This window comes from Lathamus discolor, chromosome 2 (assembly GCF_037157495.1).
Source record: "Lathamus discolor isolate bLatDis1 chromosome 2, bLatDis1.hap1, whole genome shotgun sequence".
NCBI lineage: Eukaryota > Metazoa > Chordata > Aves > Psittaciformes > Psittacidae > Lathamus > Lathamus discolor.
The window spans coordinates 93,851,168-93,876,865 of NC_088885.1; the positions used below are offsets into that span (position 1 = coordinate 93,851,168).

The 25,698-nt window shown below is 41.3% G+C and overlaps 2 protein-coding genes across 3 annotated transcripts; one reads left to right on the forward strand and one right to left on the reverse strand.

Annotated features, from left to right (window-relative positions):
• Window positions 1–604: 604 nt before the first annotated feature.
• Window positions 605–15,618, reverse strand: SDHA (succinate dehydrogenase complex flavoprotein subunit A). The gene is made up of 15 exons (XM_065667775.1): window positions 15,511–15,618; window positions 12,180–12,266; window positions 11,727–11,888; window positions 11,190–11,333; window positions 10,876–11,040; window positions 9,462–9,610; window positions 8,259–8,383; window positions 6,859–7,027; window positions 6,081–6,276; window positions 5,135–5,306; window positions 4,325–4,443; window positions 3,716–3,827; window positions 2,431–2,561; window positions 1,808–1,921; window positions 605–948 (listed from the first exon to the last, which is right to left on the reverse strand). The coding sequence occupies exons 1-15, from the start codon at window positions 15,562–15,564 to the stop codon at window positions 862–864; spliced, it is 1,986 nt and encodes a 661-aa protein (XP_065523847.1). The 5' UTR covers window positions 15,565–15,618; the 3' UTR covers window positions 605–861.
• A 162-nt stretch (window positions 15,619–15,780) lies between these two features.
• Window positions 15,781–20,700, forward strand: CCDC127 (coiled-coil domain containing 127). 2 transcript variants are annotated; one of them, XM_065667778.1, is made up of 3 exons: window positions 15,781–15,869; window positions 16,274–16,402; window positions 17,187–20,700. In XM_065667778.1, exons 2-3 carry the CDS (start codon window positions 16,282–16,284, stop codon window positions 17,858–17,860), a joined length of 795 nt encoding a protein of 264 aa, XP_065523850.1. In that variant the 5' UTR covers window positions 15,781–15,869; window positions 16,274–16,281; the 3' UTR covers window positions 17,861–20,700. The 2 variants fall into 2 exon arrangements, with proteins under 2 accessions (XP_065523850.1, XP_065523851.1); XM_065667779.1 differs by having other exon boundaries at window positions 15,834–15,915.
• Window positions 20,701–25,698: the final 4,998 nt, after the last annotated feature.

Genomic DNA, 25,698 nt, shown 5'->3' on the forward strand with positions numbered 1-25,698 from the left:
GTGCCGCCCGGCCTGAGGGGAACCCGCCTTCCTACGCCAAGGGCGGCGGGACATCGGCTTCCAGACGAGGAAGAAGGTAGGTAACGGTGCAACATTGCTTTATTGCACTATGTATGGACTGTCATTTCCTCTCTCCTTCACAACAGTCAAGCCTCCTTCTATACAAAATAAGCCAAGTCCCCTTGGTTCCTTAAAGACAAAATACAGTCTAGGAAATACACACATAGGACATGACACAAAAATAGCTTCATAAGTTCTAAAGATAATATCTGATCTCTACTAAGATTAAATTCTGTTCATGGTACATTTGGGAAGCAGCAACTGGAATAGAAGTATCTTGTTTTCTTCAACAGCACAACAGTATAGCAATTTTTACAATTTTAGCTTTGGAAAAAACAAAGTTGTAATTACTAGTGCGTTGTTTTCTTTCACCTTACTTACATCAGCAATTACGATGCTTGACTTTAAGTCCCCATTCATAAAATTCAGCATCTCAGTCTTGTCCAAAACTACTGCATTTCTTGTTCTTAAAATATGGAAAAATAACTATACATCCAAAATAAAAGCATGGTAATTATATACATAACATTCAAACAAATACAAATACAAGACTTCTCATCACTTTATTTAGACACATCTTGTGTTTTTCCTGTCAGTTTTAATAGATGGGTGAAAGAACATAAGCTGTCCTGTATTCCATTTTCATAACTGTACAGTAAGCCACAGCAGAATACAAGCTGGAGAGAAGTTTAGTCAGCATTTTCCATTAATTGACAGTGGCAATACTATTTTGATTTGCTTGTGCTATGCTTACATACACTAACTCCCTCTGAAAGAGGGCTGACAGTTAAATTTAAGTCACTAGTATGAGCGAATAGCAGGGGGGACAGTTGAGCAGTCTTGTTCATTCAGAGTTCTGTCGATCACAGGTCTGTATTTCAAGGTCACCTGAAGTAAAAGAGAACAAAGGACTTTAAGACAAAGCTTTTGTATCTAAACAAGACAGTCTAGCTAACAAGAATGACTGAGTAACACACATAACTGAATTACTTCATTGATGTTAAAAGCCTATTTCTCCGTTATTCTCCTCCTTCCATAAAAAACGAAGAGTTAGTAACCTACAAGTAACACTTACATTCCACTGAGTTACTACTGACTAAATTCCTCTAAAAGCAAAGCCTGACCAAAAAATGGCACCAGAAGACTACTACTTTTAAAAAGCCTTTTGGACAAAAGTGAAGCTTTGGCTAAGATTCCTAGTCCTTTAAGCTAGAAAAGTCTTGGATATAGAAAACCCAAATGGATCCATTAGGGGACAGAACTGTGTGACACTTTCTGTCCTCAGCAGCTATTCAGGAAGTGAGGTGCTCTCACTTGTCACCAAACTAGATTCAAGAAAGCGGGAACTGGGGGAGAGGAAACAAAGAGGATCCAGAGAACAGGTGAAAAAAAAAAAACCAAACCAAACCAAACCCCAACAAAAACAAATCCCCAAAACAAACCAAACAAATCAAACCACTCAAGATTTTTTTTATAGGGCCAGATTTTTCAGCTGCATCTTTGAAATACCATGAAAACTTTATGCTAAACATCAACAACAGATTTTGCCACCATCAGAGGAAAAAGCTTTTGAACTAGCCTGATACAAGAGGGAAAATAATTCCAGCTCAAATCAAGTGATTTCCTAAATATCAACAAAAACTTCTCTCAGATGCCTACTGTTAAGCATCAACAGTATCAAAAAGCTGTCTGAGAGCAGCTGTTTATTGACAGTAAGAAAGACCTTCAAGCGTCAGGCTCTACCTACCTTCCCAGATGGGATATCCACATATGAAAGGGTGTGCTTTCTCCAGTGCTCTTCAAATGGCTTCCGCTGCTGGCCTTGGAGTGGTTTAGAGTAGTCAAACTCATCTACACGTAACTAAGGAGAAAGTTAGGTTAGTACAGACCAGAAGTTACATCTGCAAATCACTTCACAACCACATGATTAGTTTCCAATTACAACTGTAACACAGTGTGTCCCCTAATAGCCAGCAAGCTTTATTTTAGCACTGCCCATGGCAGATTTTAAATACAAAAGCTTGACCAGGGCTTTAAGGTAAAGTTTCTTGCACAAGACAAAGTAATAGTCCTGTTTATGCATTCATAACCTTATTATTACTATAGTCCTAGTTTAGACCTCTCTAATAATTCAGATGCACACATGGCACAACTCTTCTCTCAAGACTGTTACCCAGTGTTGCATGTATTGGTCATTTTATATTTACATATAACAAGTAACAGATAAAACAGAGCATATGGGACCCCAAACAAATACTACACTAATCCCAACTCAAGACTATGAAGACTGCACTTCAAAGAAATTACAACTTTTAAATAATCCATCCAAGGACACATAACAAGGAACACTGACACAGAAAATATTTATACCTTATAGTCCTCTCTGGCATGAGCACCCCGGGACTCTTTGCGAGCCTCAGCTCCATAAATGGTTTGTAGAGCACAAAGCATCAGGTTTTGCAGTTCAAGCGTCTCCACCAAGTCAGTGTTCCACACAATACCTAGTAAAAGATTAGAAGACTATGGAAGATGTTCTACTCTTCAATTTACTTCTGTCCTATTGCTGATACTTAGAATTAAACCAGCCAATGGTCTACCTACTGCAGTCACAGTACTCTGCAATATGTAATTACTCACCATTGCCTGAAAGGCTCAGTAACAATTCCTATACTCTTAACAAATCCTAATGAATCTTGGAAAAGTTCAGTTCTACCAGGTATCCCTGTTGCATGTGTGTTACTGAGACAAAGCTACACCAAAAATTCTTGCCTGCTTTTTATCATCCCTACAACTCAGTCCCCATTCATTTCAGATCCCAAGATCTGGCTAAACAGTACTCTTTAAGTAGATCCCTAACAAATCCAGACAACAGGGATTTCCTTTCTTCCCACCCTCAGAGAGAGGGGTGGGGGGGAATCCAAACAGCCCTGCTAGTTATACAAGGTTCTTCATTTAAGTATCTTCAAGGCGGAACCAAGTTCACTTACATGAATGTATCTTCATTTTGATCTCTACATTTTAAGCTATCGTAACACTTTTCTCCATGCTATCTCAGAAAGCTGGTCTTAACTTTCACTGTCAGGACACACATCCAACAGCAGTAGTTGGAGAGAAATACACAAGAGGACAAAAGGTACATCATCAGTTTTACTTAATTAACTAAGCTCTCCTAAGACACACTGCAGGACATGGCAGTATCTGTATGCAGCACTATCTACTCTGCTGAAAAATAAAAACTTGAGTGTTAAACCTATGAATAGTCTTGCTACCTTTTTGCAACTCCCTGGGTTTTTTTTTAGAAAATACTACTAAAGTTCATCTTAGTATCCAAACAACTTCAAATCATGTTCTGAGAGAACAGCATTTAGTACCTTATACAGTTAAATCCAAGTTCACACTCTGCTTCTTTTTAAATGTATACAACCAGAAAGTGAGCAGTAACATCAAGTACTTTACTAATGACCACATTTAAACAAGTAGGGCTCTACAACATATTTTTGAAGATTCAAAATGCTCAAAACCTTTAGCAGAAGTTTCAAGAAACACAAAGTTTTCAGAAGAGGAAAACAGTAATTTACAGAAACACAACAAACACCAAACACCACATTTTTCCTAGAGTACTCTGTCCAAGGCATATACTTTACTATCAAATTACCTCTGTCAAATGTCTTTAGATGAGCCAGATCACCATAAATTTGGCTAATTTTTTCACAGCCTTCTTTGAGTACAGAACCAGTACGAAACACAGCAGCATGGTTTTGCATTGTCTGCAAGACAGTAAAGCAAAATCAGTTTGATATGCTGCATGTGCATAACATCCCAAATAGCTTCATGAGTTCCAAGAGAGCTTGATATGGAGCTGTTATGACTTCAAACATACCTGCAGCCTAAAGAAAAAACATTCTTCTGTTCTCAAACAGAAGAAACCCTACTGTATTTGAGCAGTCTGGTCTAGTGGGATGTGTTCCTGTGCATGGCAGGGAGGCTGGAACTAGATGATCTTTAAAGTCCCTTCCAAACCAAACCAATGTCTCTATGATTCTATGATTCCATTACACAGCAGGTAAACTACCCAAGAGAAATAACCATGAAGGGAAGAAGAAACTAACGAAACTGATACAGCCTTTGCTGCACACAGACAGTTTACTCACACTGCTTTTTACTTCCACAAACTGTATTTTACTTCCTAGAGTATTTTGCAACGTGACCACACCCCACTGACTGCAGCTTCTCCCTTTATAGTCAAGAGCTTAACCAGGCTTACCTTCTGCATGTTAAGTCGCACTTCTGAAGTCCTTATCGTTCCATTTGCAAATCTTAATTTGTCAAGGTTAGCAACCGACTCTTCACCAGCATTTGGTTTAATAGAGGGAACTGTCTCTCCTAATAAGGAAGATTCAATTAGCAGCTCAGGCTTGGTTTTGATTTCTGCCAGTTTCATAGACTAGCAACTACCAGAAGTCAGATTTAACTAAAACACAATTTGTTTTCTTCCTCTGAGGTACAAGTTAACTATAGCTTTCCTGAACTCCCACCAATACTATCCATACACTTAATAGAGTTCTCAGAGTATAGGAATCACATTTTTTCCTGTGACAGTTAGTAGGAAACTTATGGGTTTGGCTAAATTCTACTATTAATTCCTTAAACACAGCACGTGACACAAATTCTCCTAAACTATGAAATAAGCTTGCAGCTCCTTACTATCTTCTCCTATACTCTCCTTTTCTCTTCACTATTAAGAAAGTTTTCTTAACATCTAAGGTGCAGTGCAGCATGTAGAGAAGTCAGTCTTCATATTTAATATTCTCTTTTGCTAATTTGTGAAAAATCTCAACTGTTTTTGCAACAGCACTGACCCAGTTCTAGTTTTAAAAATACCATCTCACAAAGCAAATGTTAACTTCAAACATTCACACAACAAAGAACATACCTATAAGAAGCATAAACATGATTTCTGCCTTTTCTAACAAATAATAGTCTATATCTAGCATTCTGAATTAGGTAGTAACCACTTTTTGTGGACAAGAAATGAAATCATAAAGGCAAGTGTCTCTAAAACTGTGAGACTTACCAGGCTTGCATGTGTTTGCAATAGTAAGGGCACAAGCACGACCAAAGACCACCAAATCCAGAAGCGAGTTTGCTCCGAGTCGATTTGCACCATGGACAGATGCAGAAGCTGCTTCTCCACAAGCATATAAACCAGGTACTACTTTATCCTCACCATTCACATGTGTAATAACCTATCATTTCAGACAGTCAATTAGCACTCATTTCTTAAACAGTTTATAACAGTGCAAACCTCTGTATCTGCAAAGGTCATGTACATCTAAGGATGAAACATAGCAATCAAGTTTTCACCAACTCTAAAACCATAAATATTTTGGTTCTAAAGGGTAAATAATCTGTATTTACATAGCACTGCTATCACTAAAACCCAAGGTTTCTTTAATTATTCTTATGAAAAGTATGTGGTTCTGTTTCATCACAATTCCACATCAAGACAGAAAAACACAGGAAGAAATTCTGATCAGATATTTCTAAGGCAAAATTTTACACTGAAAATTAACAAGTACACACTGAAATAGAAAAATTCAGCTGACACCATCATACTGATTTCTAATGAGTTAGAGGAACCTGCTTTAGCATGGAGATTACATGAGGTATAGAGAATTAATAGACACTAACTTACACTATAGATTATAACAGAGCCTTGGTTTGATCTTTGTTCAACTATATTATCTTCAACTTGATAAACAGAATTGTTGTCAGACAGGACAGTAACTTCATTTTAGATGTTTCTTGGTATTTCCACCTCCAAATGGACTGGAACATGGTTCTCAAGTTATTTACAAAAACAAACCAGACTGTGTGCAAGTACTGAAATTATTATTGTAGTAGTAGTAGTGGTAGTATTCATCCTTACACTTATGAAAAGTATCGTTAATGCTTTTCTATTTGGAAAGTAATTTCCTATTATTATGGTAAAAAGAAACACTGAGTGACATTTTACTTACTTGTCCTTTGTAGTTTGTAGGAATACCTCCCATATTATAATGGACAGTAGGCAGCACAGGAATAGGCTCTTTAGTGACGTCAACTCCAGCAAATATCATAGCCGTTTCTGAAATTCCTGGGAGACGGGTTGCTAGCTGCTGTGGTGGTAAGTGGTGCAACTGCAGGTATACATGGTCTTTTTCAGGGCCACAACCCCTATTAAAAAAAGTCAACACTGGAATATGTTCACAGGAATTCTGCAAACACCAGTAATATTTCTAACCCAATTAGTTTCATTTGTGGGGAAAATAATTTTCAAGTGTTATCTCACAAAAATTAGCATCTAGCATATTTGAAAAATACTACTGACCCTGGCAGTATTTAAGCATATTTTTCATCTCCCAGCTTTTCTTTTCACTTACATACTTTACAGTATTTAAGGAGTTAAACCACTACATCTCTGCAGAAATATGTAAAATTTGGAGATAATTAGTGAAGAGAACAGAGGACCAAATTATTTCCATTGCTTGCAGTAAGAGCACATACATAAAACTTGTTGAACAATTGTATCTAGATGCACCAAATTCAAGCAGGAGACTCCTAATATCTTCTGTTCCCTTTCAGTATCTTTAGGAATTCACAAGCAAAATTTCTGCCCTGCATGCAGAGTTCAGCTGACAGTTACTAAAGTTCACTTGCGTGAAACATCAGGCGTTTATCAAATGAAGTATTGCACTGTATACAGTCTAGTATGATTAAGTATTTCTTCTGCAGCTTCATTAAAGGTATTTAACTAACCTTCCTTCACGGATTTCTATAGTCATTGATCGAGACACTACATCCCTGGAGGCCAGATCCTTCGCAACAGGTGCGTATCTCTCCATGAATCTTTCACCTTGACTGTTAATTAGAATACCTCCCTCTCCACGACATCCTTCTGTTATAAGGCAGCCAGCCCCATAGATACCTGTCAAAAAAGAAAAAATACCATCAAGTGAGATATTCTCTGGACAGCTCCACAATGAGGATGACTAGGACTGAATAAACAATATCTTCTTAAAACAATGCAAGTTAAGTCACAGGGGTAGACTTTATTCTACCCTAACCATACCACTAGGAACTGTCCCCCCAGGACTGCTTAGAAACATGTATTGTTACTCCTTTCAAATACTCTTCCCAAAAGCTGATCAAGTTGATTTGGAACACCAACACTATCCAAAATATTAGAACTACAGAGATCTGCACCCATCAATATGTAAGGGGAATTTTACAAAGATTTTGTAGACCTTCAGCAATTACTTGGTTCAAGATTAAGTAAACCGGAAGTTGATTATCTCAAGACCAGTTTGCTCATCTTTGTTCCCTCTTCTCCTGTGCTAACGCAATAAAGGATGGCTTCAAATAGTGTGGAATGTCAAAGCTTACTCAGTGTTAGCCTTCAGCACTGGTCATCATAGAAAACAAAAATGCTAACCAACTCGTACATTTGATTGCTACATTAAAAGCTACAGAGTTATCATACAGGCAACGAGGCTTTGACTGGAAAAAAAATTATCTAAGTCAAGAGAACACTATTGCTATAACTGCAAAATAAATGAAAAATTAAATTCACCACTTATCACAAGTTAAAACTAAGCATTTAATTAGCCACAAAAAATATTTTAGCCACAAAAAAATATCTGTGACCACTGTTGTCCACAGTTTAGATAGTGATCCTGTGATATAAATATAACATACTATCCCACTTCCACAAAACATTTAGTACGCAATTCCTTAATACTTGCATCTATCCCACTGCTCCTGTATTTAATATCAAACCCTTTAATATTTTAAAGGCAAAAGGAAACACAAGTTTTAAAGGTGAAGTGGTTTCAGCTTGGAGTAAAATAAACTGGATAATAAAAATAAATAATATAATTTGGAATAAAATATGAATTGGAATAAAAAAAACTTATTGTTTTGTAAAGACAGCACCTCCAAATATTTAACATTGATCTTTAAATTAGAACAGCTGAAACCCTTATGACATTCTAAGTCTTAGATTTCTATTCAACAGCAGTTGCAGACAAGTGTGAACAGCTGTCACAAACAACTAAGGAACAGCTACAGAAAAGTGAAAACTGACTTCAGCACATTTTAAAACAACAAAAAAAAAAATTGTTCATCTCAATATCAATGTATTATTTCATATTTTGTACCTGTAGGGTGAAACTGTACAAATTCTAAGTCCTGGCAAGGAAGACCAGCTCGTGTGACCATAGCAGTGCCATCACCTGTACTAGTATGAGCAGACGTACAGCTGAAGTAAGTGCGGCCGTACCCACTACAGAACACAAAAGTTCAAAGAATTAGCAAGGAGAAGAAATCTCTAGAACATACTGCTCAGCTATGCTGTTTGCACAATAACAGAAATAGAGCAGAGGGTTAATAAGCAAGATGTGTAAGTGTTGCCACATACTAAGTTGAAACGAAGGAAAAAATAAAACTGGTATTACCCTGTTATGCTCATATTTGAAAAAACAGCTGGTGACAGAAGGTCCAAGAAAAACAATAAAAATTCCAAAGCAGAATAGCTAGGTTAGTATCAGAAGCCTTTTTGTCAGATAAAGGTTGTGTCAGGAAATTCTCTCAATCCACTACAATTAGACTTCATTTGAACTATTACTAGCAGTTCTACCAAAACCGGCACATAGCAGTAGTTCGTATCCTCAGTATGGCCCTGATTTTATGTTCTTAGATTTCAAAAGTTGTCTAAAATTAGGTGTTAAACATTAAATCTTATACCTAAACCAAATAGGTTAGTTTCCAACATTACTGAGAACTGCCACAACTCACAGTTTCAGGGCAAACTCTCACAAAAAGTACCTATCTATGTATTCAATATAACTCAAAGAACACAAGTATGAAAACAGCTCCATCTTTAACAAAGCCAAATTATGTAGGCAACTGTTTTTCTTTGATAGGTATGTTTATAAATATTTTGAATACTGAAACAGACAGGAGACAGCCATAAGCAGCAAGAGACTAATGCATATAGTCTTCTAATAAACATAAACATATGTTTATTATAAACATATTAAAAATTTAAGGCCATTTGGGTCATACACGTGCTCTTACACATTCCAACTTTATGTCATTGTTCTAGAATTCATGGTTAGACCTTGCACTAAATTTATACTTGGTCATAAAATTAGTATGTGTCTCCTTTCAGATGGTATGACGGAATTCAGTTACATTGCTTTTGATCAAGGCTGGAGGGGGAGGGAAGATGAACATATAAATTACATTTTTCAAATCAACATGTCATCTCCACACTTCAGATTCAAATACACGTAAAAAACACACACACTTCCAGCTCGCAGCACTCTGAAGTTTGTCATCTGCCATAAACTTTACATTACCCTGTGGCAATAACAGTGTTCTTCGCTCTAAAACGATGGATAGTGCCATCTTCTATGCAAAGGGCAATAACACCACGACATTCTCCATTTTCCATAAGTAGGTCCAAGGCAAAATATTCAACGAAGTAGCTTGTGTCGTATCTTAGAGACTGAAGGAAAATGAAAAAAGGAACTTTAAGAAAAATCCAGAAACCAAAGTAAACTCTTTTCAAAACTGTCAATGCCTGTGGGCTGTATCAGGATACAAACCACCTCAAACAACTACCAGGAAAACCAATTTCCTTGCAAATCCTTATAAAATTTTGCCAATGAATCCAACCTAGCTTAAAGGGATATAAGTAGTTACCAAACCATTTAATCCAAGAAGTCACAGCTAGTCAGCAAGACTCATTATTTCCCTGTACCTCTGGCAACACTTTAGTCAGCTGCATTGCTTAATACGTGTACCAGCATGCTTTTTTTACTTAAACCTCTCAGAGAGAAGTGGAATACATCTCCTGCAGCCTAGTATACCAGCAGAAGCAGTGGGCATCAAGTCAAACATTCTTTCATACCCTCAAGGATCAACACTGAGCAGCTGTGTTGCAGCAACATTTGTAGTGTGGATGTGAAGGAGAGCAATTAGCTAGCTACTAAGTAAATTAAAAAACATTAGCTAGTAGGTACTTAATTTCAGGTTTCAAGTAGCTTATGACCATTTCAAAATAAACAAATCTTTCTTCAGTTATGGTTTACAGAACTGATAGGAATAGATGCTGGAACAGTAGTCACTTACTTGCCAGAGAGCAAGCTCAGAAATGCACAGTAGGCCCTCATGCATTTAAACCTCTTATTTTCCCTTGTTCCCTGTTTGAAGATGAGTGGAAAGAAAATGCTGCCTTGTACTTCTTTTCATAGCTCCCCAGTGCCGCTGTGTCGGTTTTTTTGTGAAAATTTATTGGTAGAATGTTTACACAAATTCTCTTTGGGTGTGGTTAACAGACCCAAAAGTATTAAAAGTGAAGAACTACTACAGACCACAAAGCTAACATGGTGTACACTAATTAACACCTGTTGTGTTCACAAGAGCAATTACGTATCTTTCAATTTAATCTATTTCTGCACACTCCTGACACAAAACAAGCATCACCTCAGCTACATCCTTCCACGTTCTCTGAGGAAGGAAGGAAAACCAGAATTGTTATCAGTCATTCCCTTGGATTCCTCATCCATATGTGAACAGCTACACACTTGGTTTGGGTTTTGTTTGGGGTGGTTTTTTTTCTGTTGGCAGGGTTGTTTGTTGTTTTGTTGGGGGTTTTGGGGGGAGAGAGGGAGGTGTGTTTGGTTCTCCCAAATTCTAGGGGAAAATGGGAAGACAAAAAAATAATTGCAAATAAAAAAGCAAAACCAAGTTTACTTCACAGCTGCTTACCCTGCCATAGAGAGTATGTAACAGTGAATGTCCTGTCCTGTCTGCCACACAGCAGCATCTGTGCGCCTGTCCTCCTTTTCCAAACTGAAGACTCTGTCCACCAAACGCACGCTGATATATTTTTCCTTCTTCAGTCCTGCTGAATGGCATCCCATAGTTTTCCAGCTGTTGAACCCAAAAACAAGCATCAGAAACTCTTATGCATAACAAGGCAAAAAGTTATTTTATTATGTTCCTAGTAAGGAGATCTCCTTAGAAGCTAGTCTGTGTTATAAACACAAATATAAATACTCACAAAATCCAATGAGTCTTACCTCTATCACCGCAGCTGGAGCTTGCTCAGTCATGTAGTGTATGGCATCCTGGTCACCCAGCCAATCAGACCCTTTCACTGTGTCATAGAAATGCCACCTCCAGTTATCATCTTCCATGTTTCCTAGGGCAGCATTGATCCCTCCCTGAAAATGAAAAGCCATTTCCCTAGAATTATATTACTGAAGTAGTTTTAGTAGGTTTCCCTCATTTCTGTTAAAAACCATGCACCATTTATGCCCCTGTGTACAAGAAATACAGTAAAATCATATTTAACGTGGTTGTGAGAAACCTCTGCAATTCACAGTGGCTCTTATTTTGTTCCGCTTTGTTTAACACAGGAAATTGCAAAGTTATATCGAATGCAGTGAAAAAGCACTGAGCAGAATCTAAACAGGTATCACCCTCCAAAATAGTTTCAACTAAACATGCAATATCCGTAAGAGGAAGCGTGGCCTTGAAACGTGATGTTGATGTACATTTCCAAAGCAGCTGACAGCAGGGATTTTTTAAAATGTTTGTTCTAACTCACTTCTCACCTGTGCGGCAACAGTATGAGATCTGGTGGGAAACAGCTTTGTAACACATGCTGTATTAAATCCAGCTTCTGACAAACCAAACGCAGCTCGCAGACCTGCTCCTCCTGCACCCACAACAACTGCATCAAATTCATGGTCTACTACCGGGTATTGTGTAGAAATCTGGGAAAACAAATCAGTTTGTTATGATCACAAAGATTTCAAGCTAGGTCAAACATACTGCTTGAATCTTCATGAAACTTACAAGTTTAATGTTCTCAAAAGACCCTTGCAGCAAGTGTTATGTACCCTCCTGGGTGGAAACTATCATTAAAAAGAGATACCCATTTCAAAATTCAGTCTCATTGCATACTTGAGCGCAATACAAAACACCAGCACCCATTTGTTTAATGCCTCTCAAGCACTGTGTATTATCCAATCTGTTACTTAAGATATAAGGAAGTACAAACATACCGAATCAGAAACCTTTGTAGAAGCATTCTTCTTTCCATAGGCTGTGAAGTGTAAATTGCGGGCAAGAGTCTGGCATGCTGCTGGCCACTATGGACAGAAATCAAGAAGACTGTTATGGAACACATTTCACATTAAATGTTTCCACAACGAAGACTTCCAGCATTCTCAGCTGCCCTACTTTTATAACAAACCTTTACTTACCACTGATACCACATACACAAAAACATTGTATCAACACATGTGAGAGCTAAATGCAATGAAGTTTTGGCTTTCCTATATTTTCCTTTTTCCAGAGGGAAAGAAATAAATAAATAAAAGGAAAAAAAAAAAGGTTTGACTGGATGAGAGAACACCCCACAGATAACAGCATGTTTCTGGCTGTTATTGTACTTTACCAATACTAACCAGTCTCTCAGACCTATCTGAGGCTGCACTGACAGAAAAATATGTTTGCAATTAATTCTGTAGGATTCTTCCAGGTTTTTCGTAAGCAAAGATGAAAGATGGCTTTATGAGAACCACAGCAATTAATGGAAAGTACCTCTCACGTCAAGCTATCCTGAGAATTTGAATTATTTCAGGTGGGCAAGAATAACAAAGATAAAAACAGGTGGTAGGGAAAGCTGTTCCAGCTCATCATTGCTGCAAAAGTCAGAGATCTTTCTCTTCTTTTCATTCTCTATTAAATGACCAAACTACAACCACTTATTAATACCTAAGTGAAGCACAAAGGCAGAGTTTCCCCTTCTGTAATGTCTCCCCTGGCACGTTCAAAATCAAAACAAAAAAAAGCCAGCACCCAAACCTACCTAATACCCAGGCTCTGCTTTGACAGGTTAAAATAATCACAGTTTTAGTCTTCATCATATAAAACCCCAGTGCTTTGGAACCTGCTATCCCTTCTTTATACCATTCAGAAAAATGCATCTAACTCAGCACATACAATGGATGAGAACAGCAACACAGAACATAAAAGTGACCTCTGCACTTCCCTATTTGAAATACATCCTAAAATGCACTGGGACTGATATTTGCCATTTTCAGCAACTGTTACAGCCATGGGTCAACCACCCTGTAACATGCTAACAAGCAGGCCTTCCCTTCCTGTCAATTACAAAAATCCACCTCTTCCCCCACCCCTGACATGAACTACCATACACTTTCCTCAACCTACTTTCATCATCTCTCATATTAGTTTTCTCAAATTATCCTCTTGCATAACAGTGAATATCTAATGGGTCACCACATGCACTAACACATTTCTGGTTTTTACAGCCATCTTTAATAAAGACCAGCCTTAACTCCTACTTGGAAGGAGTTCCACTAGTGCCCTCCTCCAGGCAGTTACTTTCCTCCTTCCACCCTACTATGTTATCACACTCTGGGGCAATTACATGCTCATCTTAACTTCTGTATTTATCATCTTCATTAATATTTCACATACAGAATCAGATCAACCAGTTCACCAGATGAAACCCAAGTATCAGATGTAATTTATCTACACAACAGATTACCCAAGAATCACAGCTCAACTTGAAAGGGGGTGTCCTCTCTGTAGCAAAACTGCTTTCACAGGCCTGAGTACAACTGAAGTTTGACTAGCAGAACTGTAATTGACATAAGAGACTACAAGGCACACTTTAAATGCAGCAGCCATACATTCTCCAGCATGTATTACTACTGCTTGTTTCCAAAATCATCTTCAGCAACAATACAGCTCTTTTTACTGCAATAAATTATTCACCATGAGCAACAAATGAAAGAAAATCTATACTGTAAGTAAAGACAGCACACAACAGGTTTGTAAATACTTTGCACTGCTTAAATAAATTGCAAATGACCAAGAGGAAAAAACGAAAAACCACCAAAAAAATCCCAATCCCAAAACCTGTAAACTGTGCTTATGCCCTAAAGCTGCAAAAGAAATTGACTAGTTTTTCCACCCCTTAAACAGCCTGCTGCAACCTCCAGTCAGAATCCTGCTACAATACCTTGACAACTGATTTCCTTTCAGCAAACTTTCTCATTTTCTAAAGTTGCTACAAACAGTCACCAAATATATTTTGCATCAGAGGACACTGGAAACATATTACAACCCCCCAAACCACACAACTGTTTAGCAGATTGCTTTTCGCAAAACAGTTTTCCAAGCTGCTATTCCCATCCACATGCTTTTTTGTTAAAACTACACATAAGAATTTCTGCTGCCACTACGTGTTGTTCTGAATAAGCCTGAATAGAAGTCCACAGAGCAGAAAAAAAGTTAAACTAAATTTGAAAGGAACACTGGTCACACTGAACCTGAACTGTTAGGCTAGCAGAAACATCATGGCCCTTAGCAATTAAAGGTCCTATCAGGGCCAGTTCACGGCCTTCTCAAACATGTCACTTCTAAGCCCTTCTCCCTGTCAGCTAGTTGGCTTTTCTGCACTTGCTTTACAAAAGAAGGGCACCTACAGCTTCATTTACAGGCTCCTTTTCCCACACACTTATCTTCTGTAATCCCAAACACATTATGGACACACACGATGAGAACAGTGGAAAGAAACTGGAAACTCCCGCTTCACCAAGGAGAAAACCAAGTCTTCACTGCTTGCAGATCAGCCACAACACAACTGTTACGACAGCGAAGAAGCACTTCTGCAAACACACGCTAAGCAGATTTAAGCCACACGCAGACACGCACTAGCTTACCGCAGGCGCCAGCAGCGAGCTTCCTACCCAGGTACCGGCGCTGGAAGGCGCCGCAACTGCCAAGCTCTCCCACGGCCTTTTCCCGGCGCACCCCGTACCCGCTTCCTGCCCCTAACCCACGGGCAGCCCGCTCACGGCCTAAGGCTACGCGTTCGCTTCCCACTCCAGGAGGAACGGCCTGGCCACGACCGCAGTCGGTTAACCCCATGAGCCGACCACAAGGACGGCCCCACTCCGGAAACAGAGCCGGAGGGACCGAGCCTACTGAGGGGGCAGTCGGCTCCGCAGAGCCCCGCTGCCGCAGCCAAGCCTGGCTCACCGCCCCAGGGAAGGCGCTGGCCGCCAAGGTCACGGCGGAGACAACGGGATACGGGCTGCCGCCGGCCGCCGAGCAGCTCGCCACGGGCGAGGGCGGAGCAGTGCGGGGCAAGCGGGAGCCACGCGCGCTCCCCCGCCGCGGCCAAAGAGACAGGCAGGAGCCGCAAGGGGTCCTAAGGCCCAGCCGGTCCGACCCCCTCCAGAAGGGGCTGCTCCGCGCCAGCTCCGCTGCCCGGCCCCTTCCCCACCACCAGGACGTCGGCGAAGAGAAGAGCAGCCCAACACGGCGGAGCAGAACGGGCCGAGAACAAGCACTCACCGGGCGCATCCAACGCCTCGCCAAACCTCGCGAAGCCGCTACTGCCGCCGCCATTTCACACGGACCCGGGGGAAGGAGCAAAAGCGCATGCGCCAAAGCGCCGCTAGCGGCGCAGCTACCCGCAAGGCTCCGCGAGAGAAACCAACTGTGTTGGGAGGGAGTCGAGGGCTGACTGTGTGCGTGTTTGCGTGCGGGACCTCCCACCAAGTCTCCCCCGCGTCCCACCACCTGAGCTGGCTGGGATAGGGCCAGGCCCCCGGGAGCGCTTAGGGACAGGGCGAGCCTGTTCGTTGTCCCCATCGGATACCCCCCTCTTTCTCACTGCTAATGGGCCGGCCCAGTGGGGGCCGCGTCCGCTGGTAAGTGACAGCGCCAGCGCTCCGCCGCGGCCCGACCCTCGGGCTGGTAAGTGTCGGGCGGGCGGGGGGACAGCGCCATGGGGCCACACTCCCGTGCCGGGCTGCCGCGGGGCCGGAGCCTGCAGCGCGGAGCAGCCTGGGGACCTCCGGGGCGGTAACACCAGCAGTTAGCGTCCTGCCCGCGGGGAAGGGGTGGGAGGTAACGGCGGCAGTGCTGAGGCCCGCGGGGCGGACAGGCGCGGGGTGGGCCGCGCAGGGGGGGCTCTGAGCCCAAAGCACCTCCGTGTGAAGTACCCAATTGCCGCCGTTCGAGGGTCTCGGGCAGAAAGCGGTACGGTTAGGGACGGGTCTGCCGTGGTGCTCTGCGTGCCGCTGAGGCCGTGCGTCTCCCCTGTGCTTGGCAGGTGCCTCCATGAATAATTTAAATGACCCTCCCAACTGGAACATCTTGCCAAACCGACGGGAGCCCGGGGATGAAGGCAACAAATGGAACTACGCCCTGCTGGTCCCCATGCTGGGCTTGGCCGCCTTTCGTAAGTAGTGCCCAGGCCTCTCCGACTTGCCCGCTGGCCAAAGGGGAGCCTCTGAAGTAGTGCAGTGATACCCCATTTAGGGATTTCCTCTGGCCTGCTCATTTTTAGTGCTCTGAACAGTAAGCACAGCTTATAGCATTAAGGTAACAGCTATTTCTCGCACATGGAATTGAGTCCATATTTAATAAGCCCTCATTTATAAAGCTGTCTCAGAAGAGTGGACGTACAATGTTACAGAGAGGCCAAAGGTAACAACCCAGGGAGCTGCGGATGTGTAATTCATGTACTGGACCTGGAAGGTTCTCAGTGCAGTCACTGTATTGGAAACCTCCAGTCTGATTCCCTGTAACTGTTTTCCCTCTTTAATCCAAGAAGTGCATGTGTTAACAGTAAAAGACTTGGCAGATATTTTTTTTTTTACTTCATAGCATCATAGAACCACAGAAGAGTTAGAGTTGGAAAGTACCTTAAGATCATCCAGTTCCAACCGCCCTGCCATAGGCAGGGATGCCTCAAACTAGACCATGTTGCCCAAGGCTGTGCCCAACCTGGCTCTGTCCAGCTTCAAAGGAAACTTGATCATTTCAAGTGACTTAAAGTGAAATATGGATCCACAGAAAAACATTTTGTGGGATGTGTGAATAGAAGTGAATATTACTGGGGAAGGCAGGAAACAAAGTTCTTTACCACTTCATAGCTTCTTTATTCACATAGTTAATTAATCATACCCATCAATGTTATATGTGTTAGTCTCATGTCTGAAGTCTCAATTTATATGTGATAGGTTGGATCTGGACCAGAGAATGTCAAAAAGAAATAGAAAGAGAAAGAAAAGAATACTATAAAAAGCATTCATCTTTACAAAAAGACCTGGAAGGCAAATACCGGGATATAATCACAGAAAACCGTCGCACGGTTGCTCATTTGGAGCTGGAGCTTGAAAAGGAACGCAACAGAACCCTGAGTTACCGGGAAGCCCTCGTGTCGCAGAGTCGCAAACTAGTAGAAGAAAGAAGGATCCTAGAACAGGAGCAGGAGAAGTTAGAGCGAGAGAAACAAGTTCTTTTGCACTCAGGAGCAGAAGGTAGCTTGTACCAAAGTTGTCTGGCAAAGGAAGAAGAGTGGCAAAAGAGAGCCAATAATTTACTAAAAGAATTTGAAGAGGGACTTAAAGAAAGACAGGACATCTACTGCAGTCTTGTGGTACCCAGAAGCCAGAGACTGGAAATAGAGAAAAATCTGCTAGTTAAAGCAGCAACTGATCCTGTTGCTATGGCTCTACATATGGAAAGTGGCTTAAAAGATATTTTCAAACATGATAACTACTGTGGGAATATGCTGAACCGAAATAAAAGTCAAAATGGAAGACTTATGTGGCTGTATCTGAGATATTGGGAGCTAGCTATTGAGCTACAGAAGTTCAAGAGAGCAGAAAAAGCCATGTTAGGAAAACGATAAGCAGGGGAAGTAATGGGATTTAATGTGATCCACTGTGCATAGTAGGGACAATCACAGTTGTAGCCTGAAGCTATTAAGTTCTCCTACTGTGTTTCCGTTCCTCTTCCTCATTGCACTTGCAAATGCATGGGACTTATGCAGAGGTTGCTGCCTTCCCGTTCACTGTCTAACAGATGCTCCAGTTAGCTATGCATGCTCTTAAACTCTGTGAGTGTGTTTGTATTGCAGACTGTAGCATAGTAGAGATAATGCCAGCTTCCGCAGGAATCAGAAGCAACAGAACAGGACTCAGTTTAGAGTGATTTACCTAGTTGATGGTCATACTCCATCAACAGAGAAGTGTGATTTTTCTCCCCCAAGTGGGATATATCACTGATGTTTTACATGGTGTTGCAACACTATCTTTTTTTTTTCTTTCTTTTTTAATTTTTTTTTTCTTTAAAGCAAGACTGATTTTGAGGCAGATATTTGGGAGAGATCATGTTTGAGCAAGCTTCTGGCCACGTAAATCCTGCATGTATATGCATACATTTATGTAAATATATATTTGTGAATGTGTGTGCATATACATGTATGCATTAGTATTTTGAGGGAGGGGAGTAATACCGTATTTCAAATTAATCAGTCTTGCATTGTCTTCCACCTTAATATACAAATATTATTTTATGAGTGAACTATCCAAAAGATGCTAATTAAAATAACAGATAAAGAAACAGATTGATCAAAGTCTCATTGGATCTGAGGATCCATGGTTGAATACTTGAGAGTGTATAAACTCAAAGTTATATTCTCATCATTCTGGACATATATTAAGAATACTTAACTTTTTTTTCTCAGTCAAAGTTTTATTTGTAAACCAACAGTGTGCCTCAGATGTCACTGTGCCACTGTCTGCATCCCAGTGCACTGCAGTTCCTCCCACTGCAGGAACCTCCATGGGTTACAGCCATTGCACCTGGTTCACACAGGTCCGTTTTGTTATTTGCAGATAGAAACCTCAATGCAGCCTGCGCTGATAGCCCCTGTCTGCCTCTCTGACTGTGAGTTCTCCCAGAACTGAAGTATACGTTCCCATGACTTGAATTTCAAGCTTATGGTTCACCACTTCACTTATGCATGACGTGGGAAGTCTACAGATACACAAGCTTTGCAGACTTTTAAGGGGGCTTTTTAATTTAATTAACATAGGAAAACAAATGTATCTAGATTTAAACAAAACAGGCAGAACAGTGCATTTCCATGCTGGAAATCCCTTAAAACTCTGAGTGTTCTCTGGGTCCCTGTAGCAGTAGGAACCACCTTCTTTTTTCAAATGTGCCTTGTATTTTGGAGAGTAACTTTTTTTCTTCCTCCTTTCAGAACTAGCCCCACACCTCACAGGGGCAGTGTTTACCCTTTTGTTTATAACAGCTGGTCTTCTCTGTTACTTGCCTTTGATTAGCGTTGGTAGGCTGTCAGTTCTTAGCAGCTCTTTATTTACTGAGGGCTAGACCTGACAAACACATTTTCTCTAGGCAATCAGCTACTGCATGGCAGGGAAGCAGTCTAGGTGAAGGCACATCCAGGTTTTAACAGAGAACTCCAGCAGATGTGGGTTTTTCTTTTAGTGTTTCCTCATGGTTACATTTCAGTCTGGACACAAAAGACAGCAAATCCTTTGAAGCAGCATGTGCAACCTAAGCAAAAATATCTAACATGAAACAGAATCCTTAAACAGAATACATGTTTGCCAGCTACTCAGTTTTCCAGTTGTGATTTTGCTCCCCTTGGTAGTACTAATTATATTGTTGTATTGATTTATTTGTCTCTTTTGTACTGATTTATTTTATTTTTATAAAATTGTGGTAGATGGACAGACCTGGAAAAAAACTTAAATAAAGATACTGTCACAAACACCAGAGAGGCCAAAGCTTGTCTGGATGCCAAGCATATGTGGGGTGGGAGATGAGACTGCAATTGAGTTACTACTCTTGTATGACAGCCTGAGGACAGCTGCTATAGCTGCCACATGCACATGCCCTTATTGCCCAGTAGGACAGATAAGTTTGAATAACTTACCCTGTGTATAATTCCTCCAGGATATGGGAAGTGTCTGACCACACAGCTGTGGCACATTTCATATGTGCATACAGGCAGCTGAGCAACTTGGCTGAGAAACAGCAGCCAGTGAATCAATGTCAATGTATTTGAGAATCATGTCTTGGATTTGTATATATTCATTAGTTTTTAGTATTAAAAGGTCAGGCGTTTTATGCTTTTTATTTTTTTTTCAGTTTGTCATTGACATTATTCAAAATGTTTAAAGAAAATGTAATCAAGAGGGTGAAATGTATACTTGATACTTTTTTCAGTATAAATATGTAAGTTGAAGCATCATAGGCTCGATTGTGCAGGGTTGGATGCAATGTAAAACATGTTTAATACTCGCTTTCCCTTTTTGAGAAGTATTATTTATACAAGAAATTGTTGAACTATTTCTCATGGATACTTTGCACATCATTATATGAAGACAGAAAAGTTATTTGAGAAGGGTGTTTTAAAATGTGTAAAGTTTAGAAGCACTGGTCCTGATAGTTTCTACCAAAACTCATGTTTGTTGATCTGTTACGTATTTGTAGAAACGTTCCCCCTTTGTAAGTCGTCATGTTGAAAATTCTATTGTGAGCTTTATCTTGCCAAACAGCTCTTGTTCTGGGTTGGTTATTTCTTTGGAAATGCCCATATATATGTAGAATGCAAGAATCATTTGTTTTCAGAATATTTCATGAACCTTTTTTTGTTATGAAAATTGTTGCTCACCTGTTAAACAATAACAATTAATAAAAACCCTTACATATTTCTGCACTGGTTTGTAACTTGGGGGGGAGGGGGGGGCGGTGGATTTCCTATTCCAATTTCCCAAGCAAATTGCACAATTTTAAGGTTTTAAAAATTGGACAGTTTTTAAATTGACATGTAGAAAGTTTTGTCCTTGGTGCTGAGAAGAGAGTATATTGGAAAGATTTTTTCCATCTTAGGAAAGAACTGCACTGTTAAACAGGTAAGTGCGCCAGCTTCAACTAAAGATGAGTGATTAAAGGTGACCATCCCACTGAAAGACGGGAGTAACTCCTTCTGTTTGTTATGTAGGGTACTCTGCCTTCCTTCAGGATCCCTCTGATGTATCTCTCATTCTGCACATCAGCTCCTTTTCATTTCAGTGTGGATTTTCTCTTGCTGCTCTCTGTGAGGAGCTACAATCCAGCTGCTCTAGGACAGTGTTCAGACACTCTGGAAGTATTGTTCCCTTCATAAAAGATCCTTAATCTCTTTGTATTTGACACATTCCTTCACATTTATCCATTCCTTACAATCACAGGTAAGTCATTGCGAGTCCATACCCTGCAGGGCAGTAGCTGTGTTCATATGACTTTCTACATTTAGACACAGGTAAGGGGACACCTTGAGACAACTTGTGCTTTTAATAAAAGCAAAAAATACCCATATGTTTGGTCTGTGTTGGGCGATACAGCTGCTGTCCTGGGTGCATGCAGCCCAAAGAGAAACACAAACCCCACTCTCAATTTCACAGAACTTGGGCTGAGTGCTAGAAAAGGGAAATCTCCCTCAGAAAGTGTTCCTAAAGAGGGGTGGTCAAAAAGGAGCAGCCTGGAGGGTCTGGCCTTCTCTTACTCCTTTTACCTAAACAAAAGCTGCCAGAAAACTGCTGACATGATGTCTTGCTCAAAGGGATGCTGTGGTCTGGGAGTGACAGCTCTGTTCAAGCTCTCCAGAAGCCACCCGTTGCCTCTTGCTCTTTGAATCATGTTTTTGAACACCCCTCCATGAGATTAAGAAAATACTGTGTTCCTATGTGGAATATATAAGGCAGAAACAGTGGTCAACAGTCCAGGCAGTATGGTAAAATCAAAGGAATTTAAGTTACTGCTGTGATAAAAGGATGAAGTTCAAGTTTACTCAGTAGTTATGGTGCTGGATGTGAAGCCTTTGCCTGTGTGCATGCCAAGGCCACTTAGTCATTAACTGACTGCCTTGTCCAGGAGCTGTCCAGCTAATGACTGCATAGCTGAGACAACAGATGGATCCGGAAAGAAGTAACTCACTGAAATGGAGGGCAGCTTGGCAATGGGGAGATCAACTGATCTGCCAGCCACTTCACAACTGAACAATTGACTGATGGCTGTGGGAGCTCTCCCAGCAGCTGGCGCTGCTCCAGTGGTTTCTTCAGGAAGCTCCTGCTAATAGGCATGAGCTCTGCTCTATAAGGCTGATAGACACTATCTGTATGATTAGATATATTGTTTAACCACTTGGGGTGAAGGATCCAGTGCACAGTGAGGGATTTCCCCAAGCAGTTCCTGCTGTCAGTTAAAGAATTGACCAAACCGTGCATAATTTTATATAGTCAGTGGAAATCAGTCCTGCCTGTGCAAGGCTGCGTGTGTGTGGCTGTGTTTTGTTTGTAGTTAAGAAGTGTTTTGAAGGAGATAAAAAAAAAAAACATGCAAAAGCTCAGCACCTGACCTAGACTAAGTTTAAAAGACCTTGTACAAACAGACTCAAAGTACTGGTATTAGCAGAACTTTGACTTACAGACAGCAGCATGTGTGCTGGGTAGTATCAAGGAGCACAGAACTATTTTGATACTGAAATCAACTTACATGGCAAAACTGAGAGACCTATCCCAATCTGATCAACCATCTTAATACCCTTCCATGGATTCTGCAACCAGAATAGCTGATGGGTGACAAAGAGTCCTTATAGCTGAACCTGGGTTCCCTGAGAGTGTGCTCTCTCCAAGTCATCATTCCAAGTCATCATTCAATATGCTAGGAAAAAACCGCAACCCTTTTGGACAGTATTCACGGAAGTGTCAAGGTCTCCTACTCAGTGACGCATGAGCATACCTTCTGGTTCCGAAGTAAAAGGAGCTGCCGAAGCACATGGTGGGATGAAACTTGATCTGGAAGTGCCCCCACTCATCTCGAATTGAAAAAGGATCATCACTACTGTGTGTAGTGCTAATGGAAACAGCTGAAAGTAAAGGGTGCTTCTGGAAACAAAGAGGGACTGTGAGGTGTGCCATGATGGCCATTCACTGTTGTGCACCCCAAGCAGTCCAGTGCTCCAGGCTGATCCCAGCCTCAGCCGTCCAGCTGCTGGAAAATGCCTCTCCACCCTTCCCTTTACAAGTGCTCCTGCAGGTCTGGGTCTGTATTTCTGAGACACCTGACCTCCAAACCAGAACGAAATCCTCAGCTGCCGCGTTTGGTGCTTCTTATTACTAAGCACTACCTCCCCCTTGTGGCTGATGGCGCTTCTAGCCAGAGCCTCAACAGCGCTGGTTTTTGGTCCCCATGAGCTCCTCTTGGGCACATCTCTGGTGCTGCACGTCCTCTGCTCCAAACGTGACTGCAGTGTAGTAACGAAAAAAGGACGAGAAAGGTGATGGCGTTCAGTGATCAAGACAGAATGAACTTGTCTCCGCTAGAGTGAGTATTGCAGGAGATCTCTATGCAAAGATGACATGCAGGAATTCGATGTAGTTCAGTAACCTGTTAGTGTCTCACTGTATACTGCAGCACTGTAAAAGAAAAACAGTAACAACCCTAGTTAAAGAACACTGTTCATTGCTCAGTGAGCACTGAAAGCAACAGTGTACAATTGTCAACATGTCCTGCTGCCTGCTAGAGAAGAGATGCATGTGATGAGAGAGATCCAATAGCACTTTACTGGCTAAGAAATTTAGGGTGACACTAGCCACCGTGAGATCAGGTAACTTGGTGATGTCCACAGAAGCATTTCTACACCTGTGCACCTTGCCTGTATTTCCCCCTGAAGTGATTCCAAAGATGAAATGCATTCTTCAAAGATGAAAGCAGTATTTTGGGGATCTTCTGAATGTGCGCAGTGCAACATCAAGGACAGCAAATCTCCCTCCCTGGTGTCAACAAGAAGAGCAAAACAAAGAAGAAGGATGCTGCTGTTGGAGCTGACATTACTTCAATGAAATATTTTTATACAAAGCTGAAGTAAGTATTATACAAACTATCAGTATATACAAAATATAAAGACTGTGCCTATTTCTGGAAGATAAAAAGGAGAAGAGTGCCACATGGGCATCAGTGTCAGCTCAGTTCTGGATGAGCTGCAGCAGACGTGATGTTTGTAGCTTGTTCCCTTTATTTCTGTGGCTGAGGACACCGCTACTTCCACAGTAAACACGGACTGGCAGTTTCTAGGCATATCAGATTGCTGAAGGAAACTCCCTGGCAGCATAAAACCACCCCAGAATAGGCTGCTTGTGGAAGCCATTGTTTATGACATCCTACCTCTGTTGCATTCCCCATAGCCTGAGACAGTGTTTCAATGACAGCTTAGTGCCATCCTATTTCTCCTCTGCAGTGATACTTGCTAGCACAAAATGACTTCTCTCCCATCTGGAGAAGTTTACAACCACACGGGAAGAGATTTAGCCTCAAAAGTTTATTGGGCTTCTTGAAGCCTTCAAAGTATTCTGCTTGAACTGCTATGGGTTGACAGTGGCATCCATGAAACACTCACGCAGGAAATCAAATCGTGCCAGCTGAGGAGCTGTGTCTTTTGGTTATTAATCAGGTAGTAGTGTTTGAGAACAACAGAGCATAAAACTTGGATCAAGTTAAAGATCAACAGAACGTTTCTTGACAAGGTGAACTCCATTGCCACCTGCCATTGATTATTAGCCTTCAAACTAAGAAATTCTGTGGCATTTTGCCTGTGTATTTTCTATTGTAATACGATCATTAATGCCCTCTAGGCTGGAGAGTTTGAGTCTCCTCCTGAGCCTGGGATTTAGTGCTCCCTCTTTGTGTAGCTGGTCAATCATTTTACCCTCCATTGGCATCTCATAAAAAGATTTTGTGGTTTTTCTGCATATTTTAAAAGAGAGAATTTAATTTCACCTCTATATTTGCTTTTCTTTTTGGCTTATTTTAAAGAACAAGCGCCTGCCCTGTCTTGCTGGTTGCTCCTTGTCCTCCCCTTCATAGGATCTAGCTGGAACTAGTTCTCTCAGTGCAGTTCACCTCCAGCCCATGGTAGAGGGCAGAAGCCAACTGGCACTTCAGCCAGGTCCTGTAATCAGTCAACTCAACTCATTCACAAGAGAAACCTGTCCTTCTCCATACAGGAATGGCTTCCTGCAGGGCAAGTGAGGTGTGCTGGTCCAGAAGTGCCCACGCCAGCATGAACAGAGACCCCCTACAAGGTCAGAAGCAGGAGCAGCTGGTAGGGGGTCAGTTTGAAAGAGGGTGTCCAGTCGCTCAGGGCAGGACAGCTTGTCTCCCAGCTGGAGACAGTCACCATGGAGCTCAGGCTACCACAGACATGCTGGGGGCTGCCCATACCCAGGAGCCCCTCAACCCAGCTGGGTATCGCACCATACCTGGACTTTGCCCAGCAGGGGGAAGCGAGTGGCTCCATCCTTCTATTGTCTTGGTTTACATCCCTGATACCCATCTACTGCCCTTTATTTTATTTACTGCTACTTTCTCTCATACTTTAACATCTTCATCATTCAGTGAGATGAAAGGCATTTTCACCCAAGAAAAAGAATAATTCTATTCAATATTCTATGAATATGCCCACATTCTTCCACAAATGTGTGTGTATATTCCAGTCAAATATATGACTTTTAGAAAGGGGGTGTTTCCTTTTTGATCTTTTTTTTTTTCAAATTGTGAGTTACTTATGGACAATGTAGCTGACCTTTCTGTATAGCCTTTTCTAATTTTTGAAAAAAATAGTACATTAAAAACATTGGGGTAGTAGATAAAAAGACAAACATGTCATTAGAA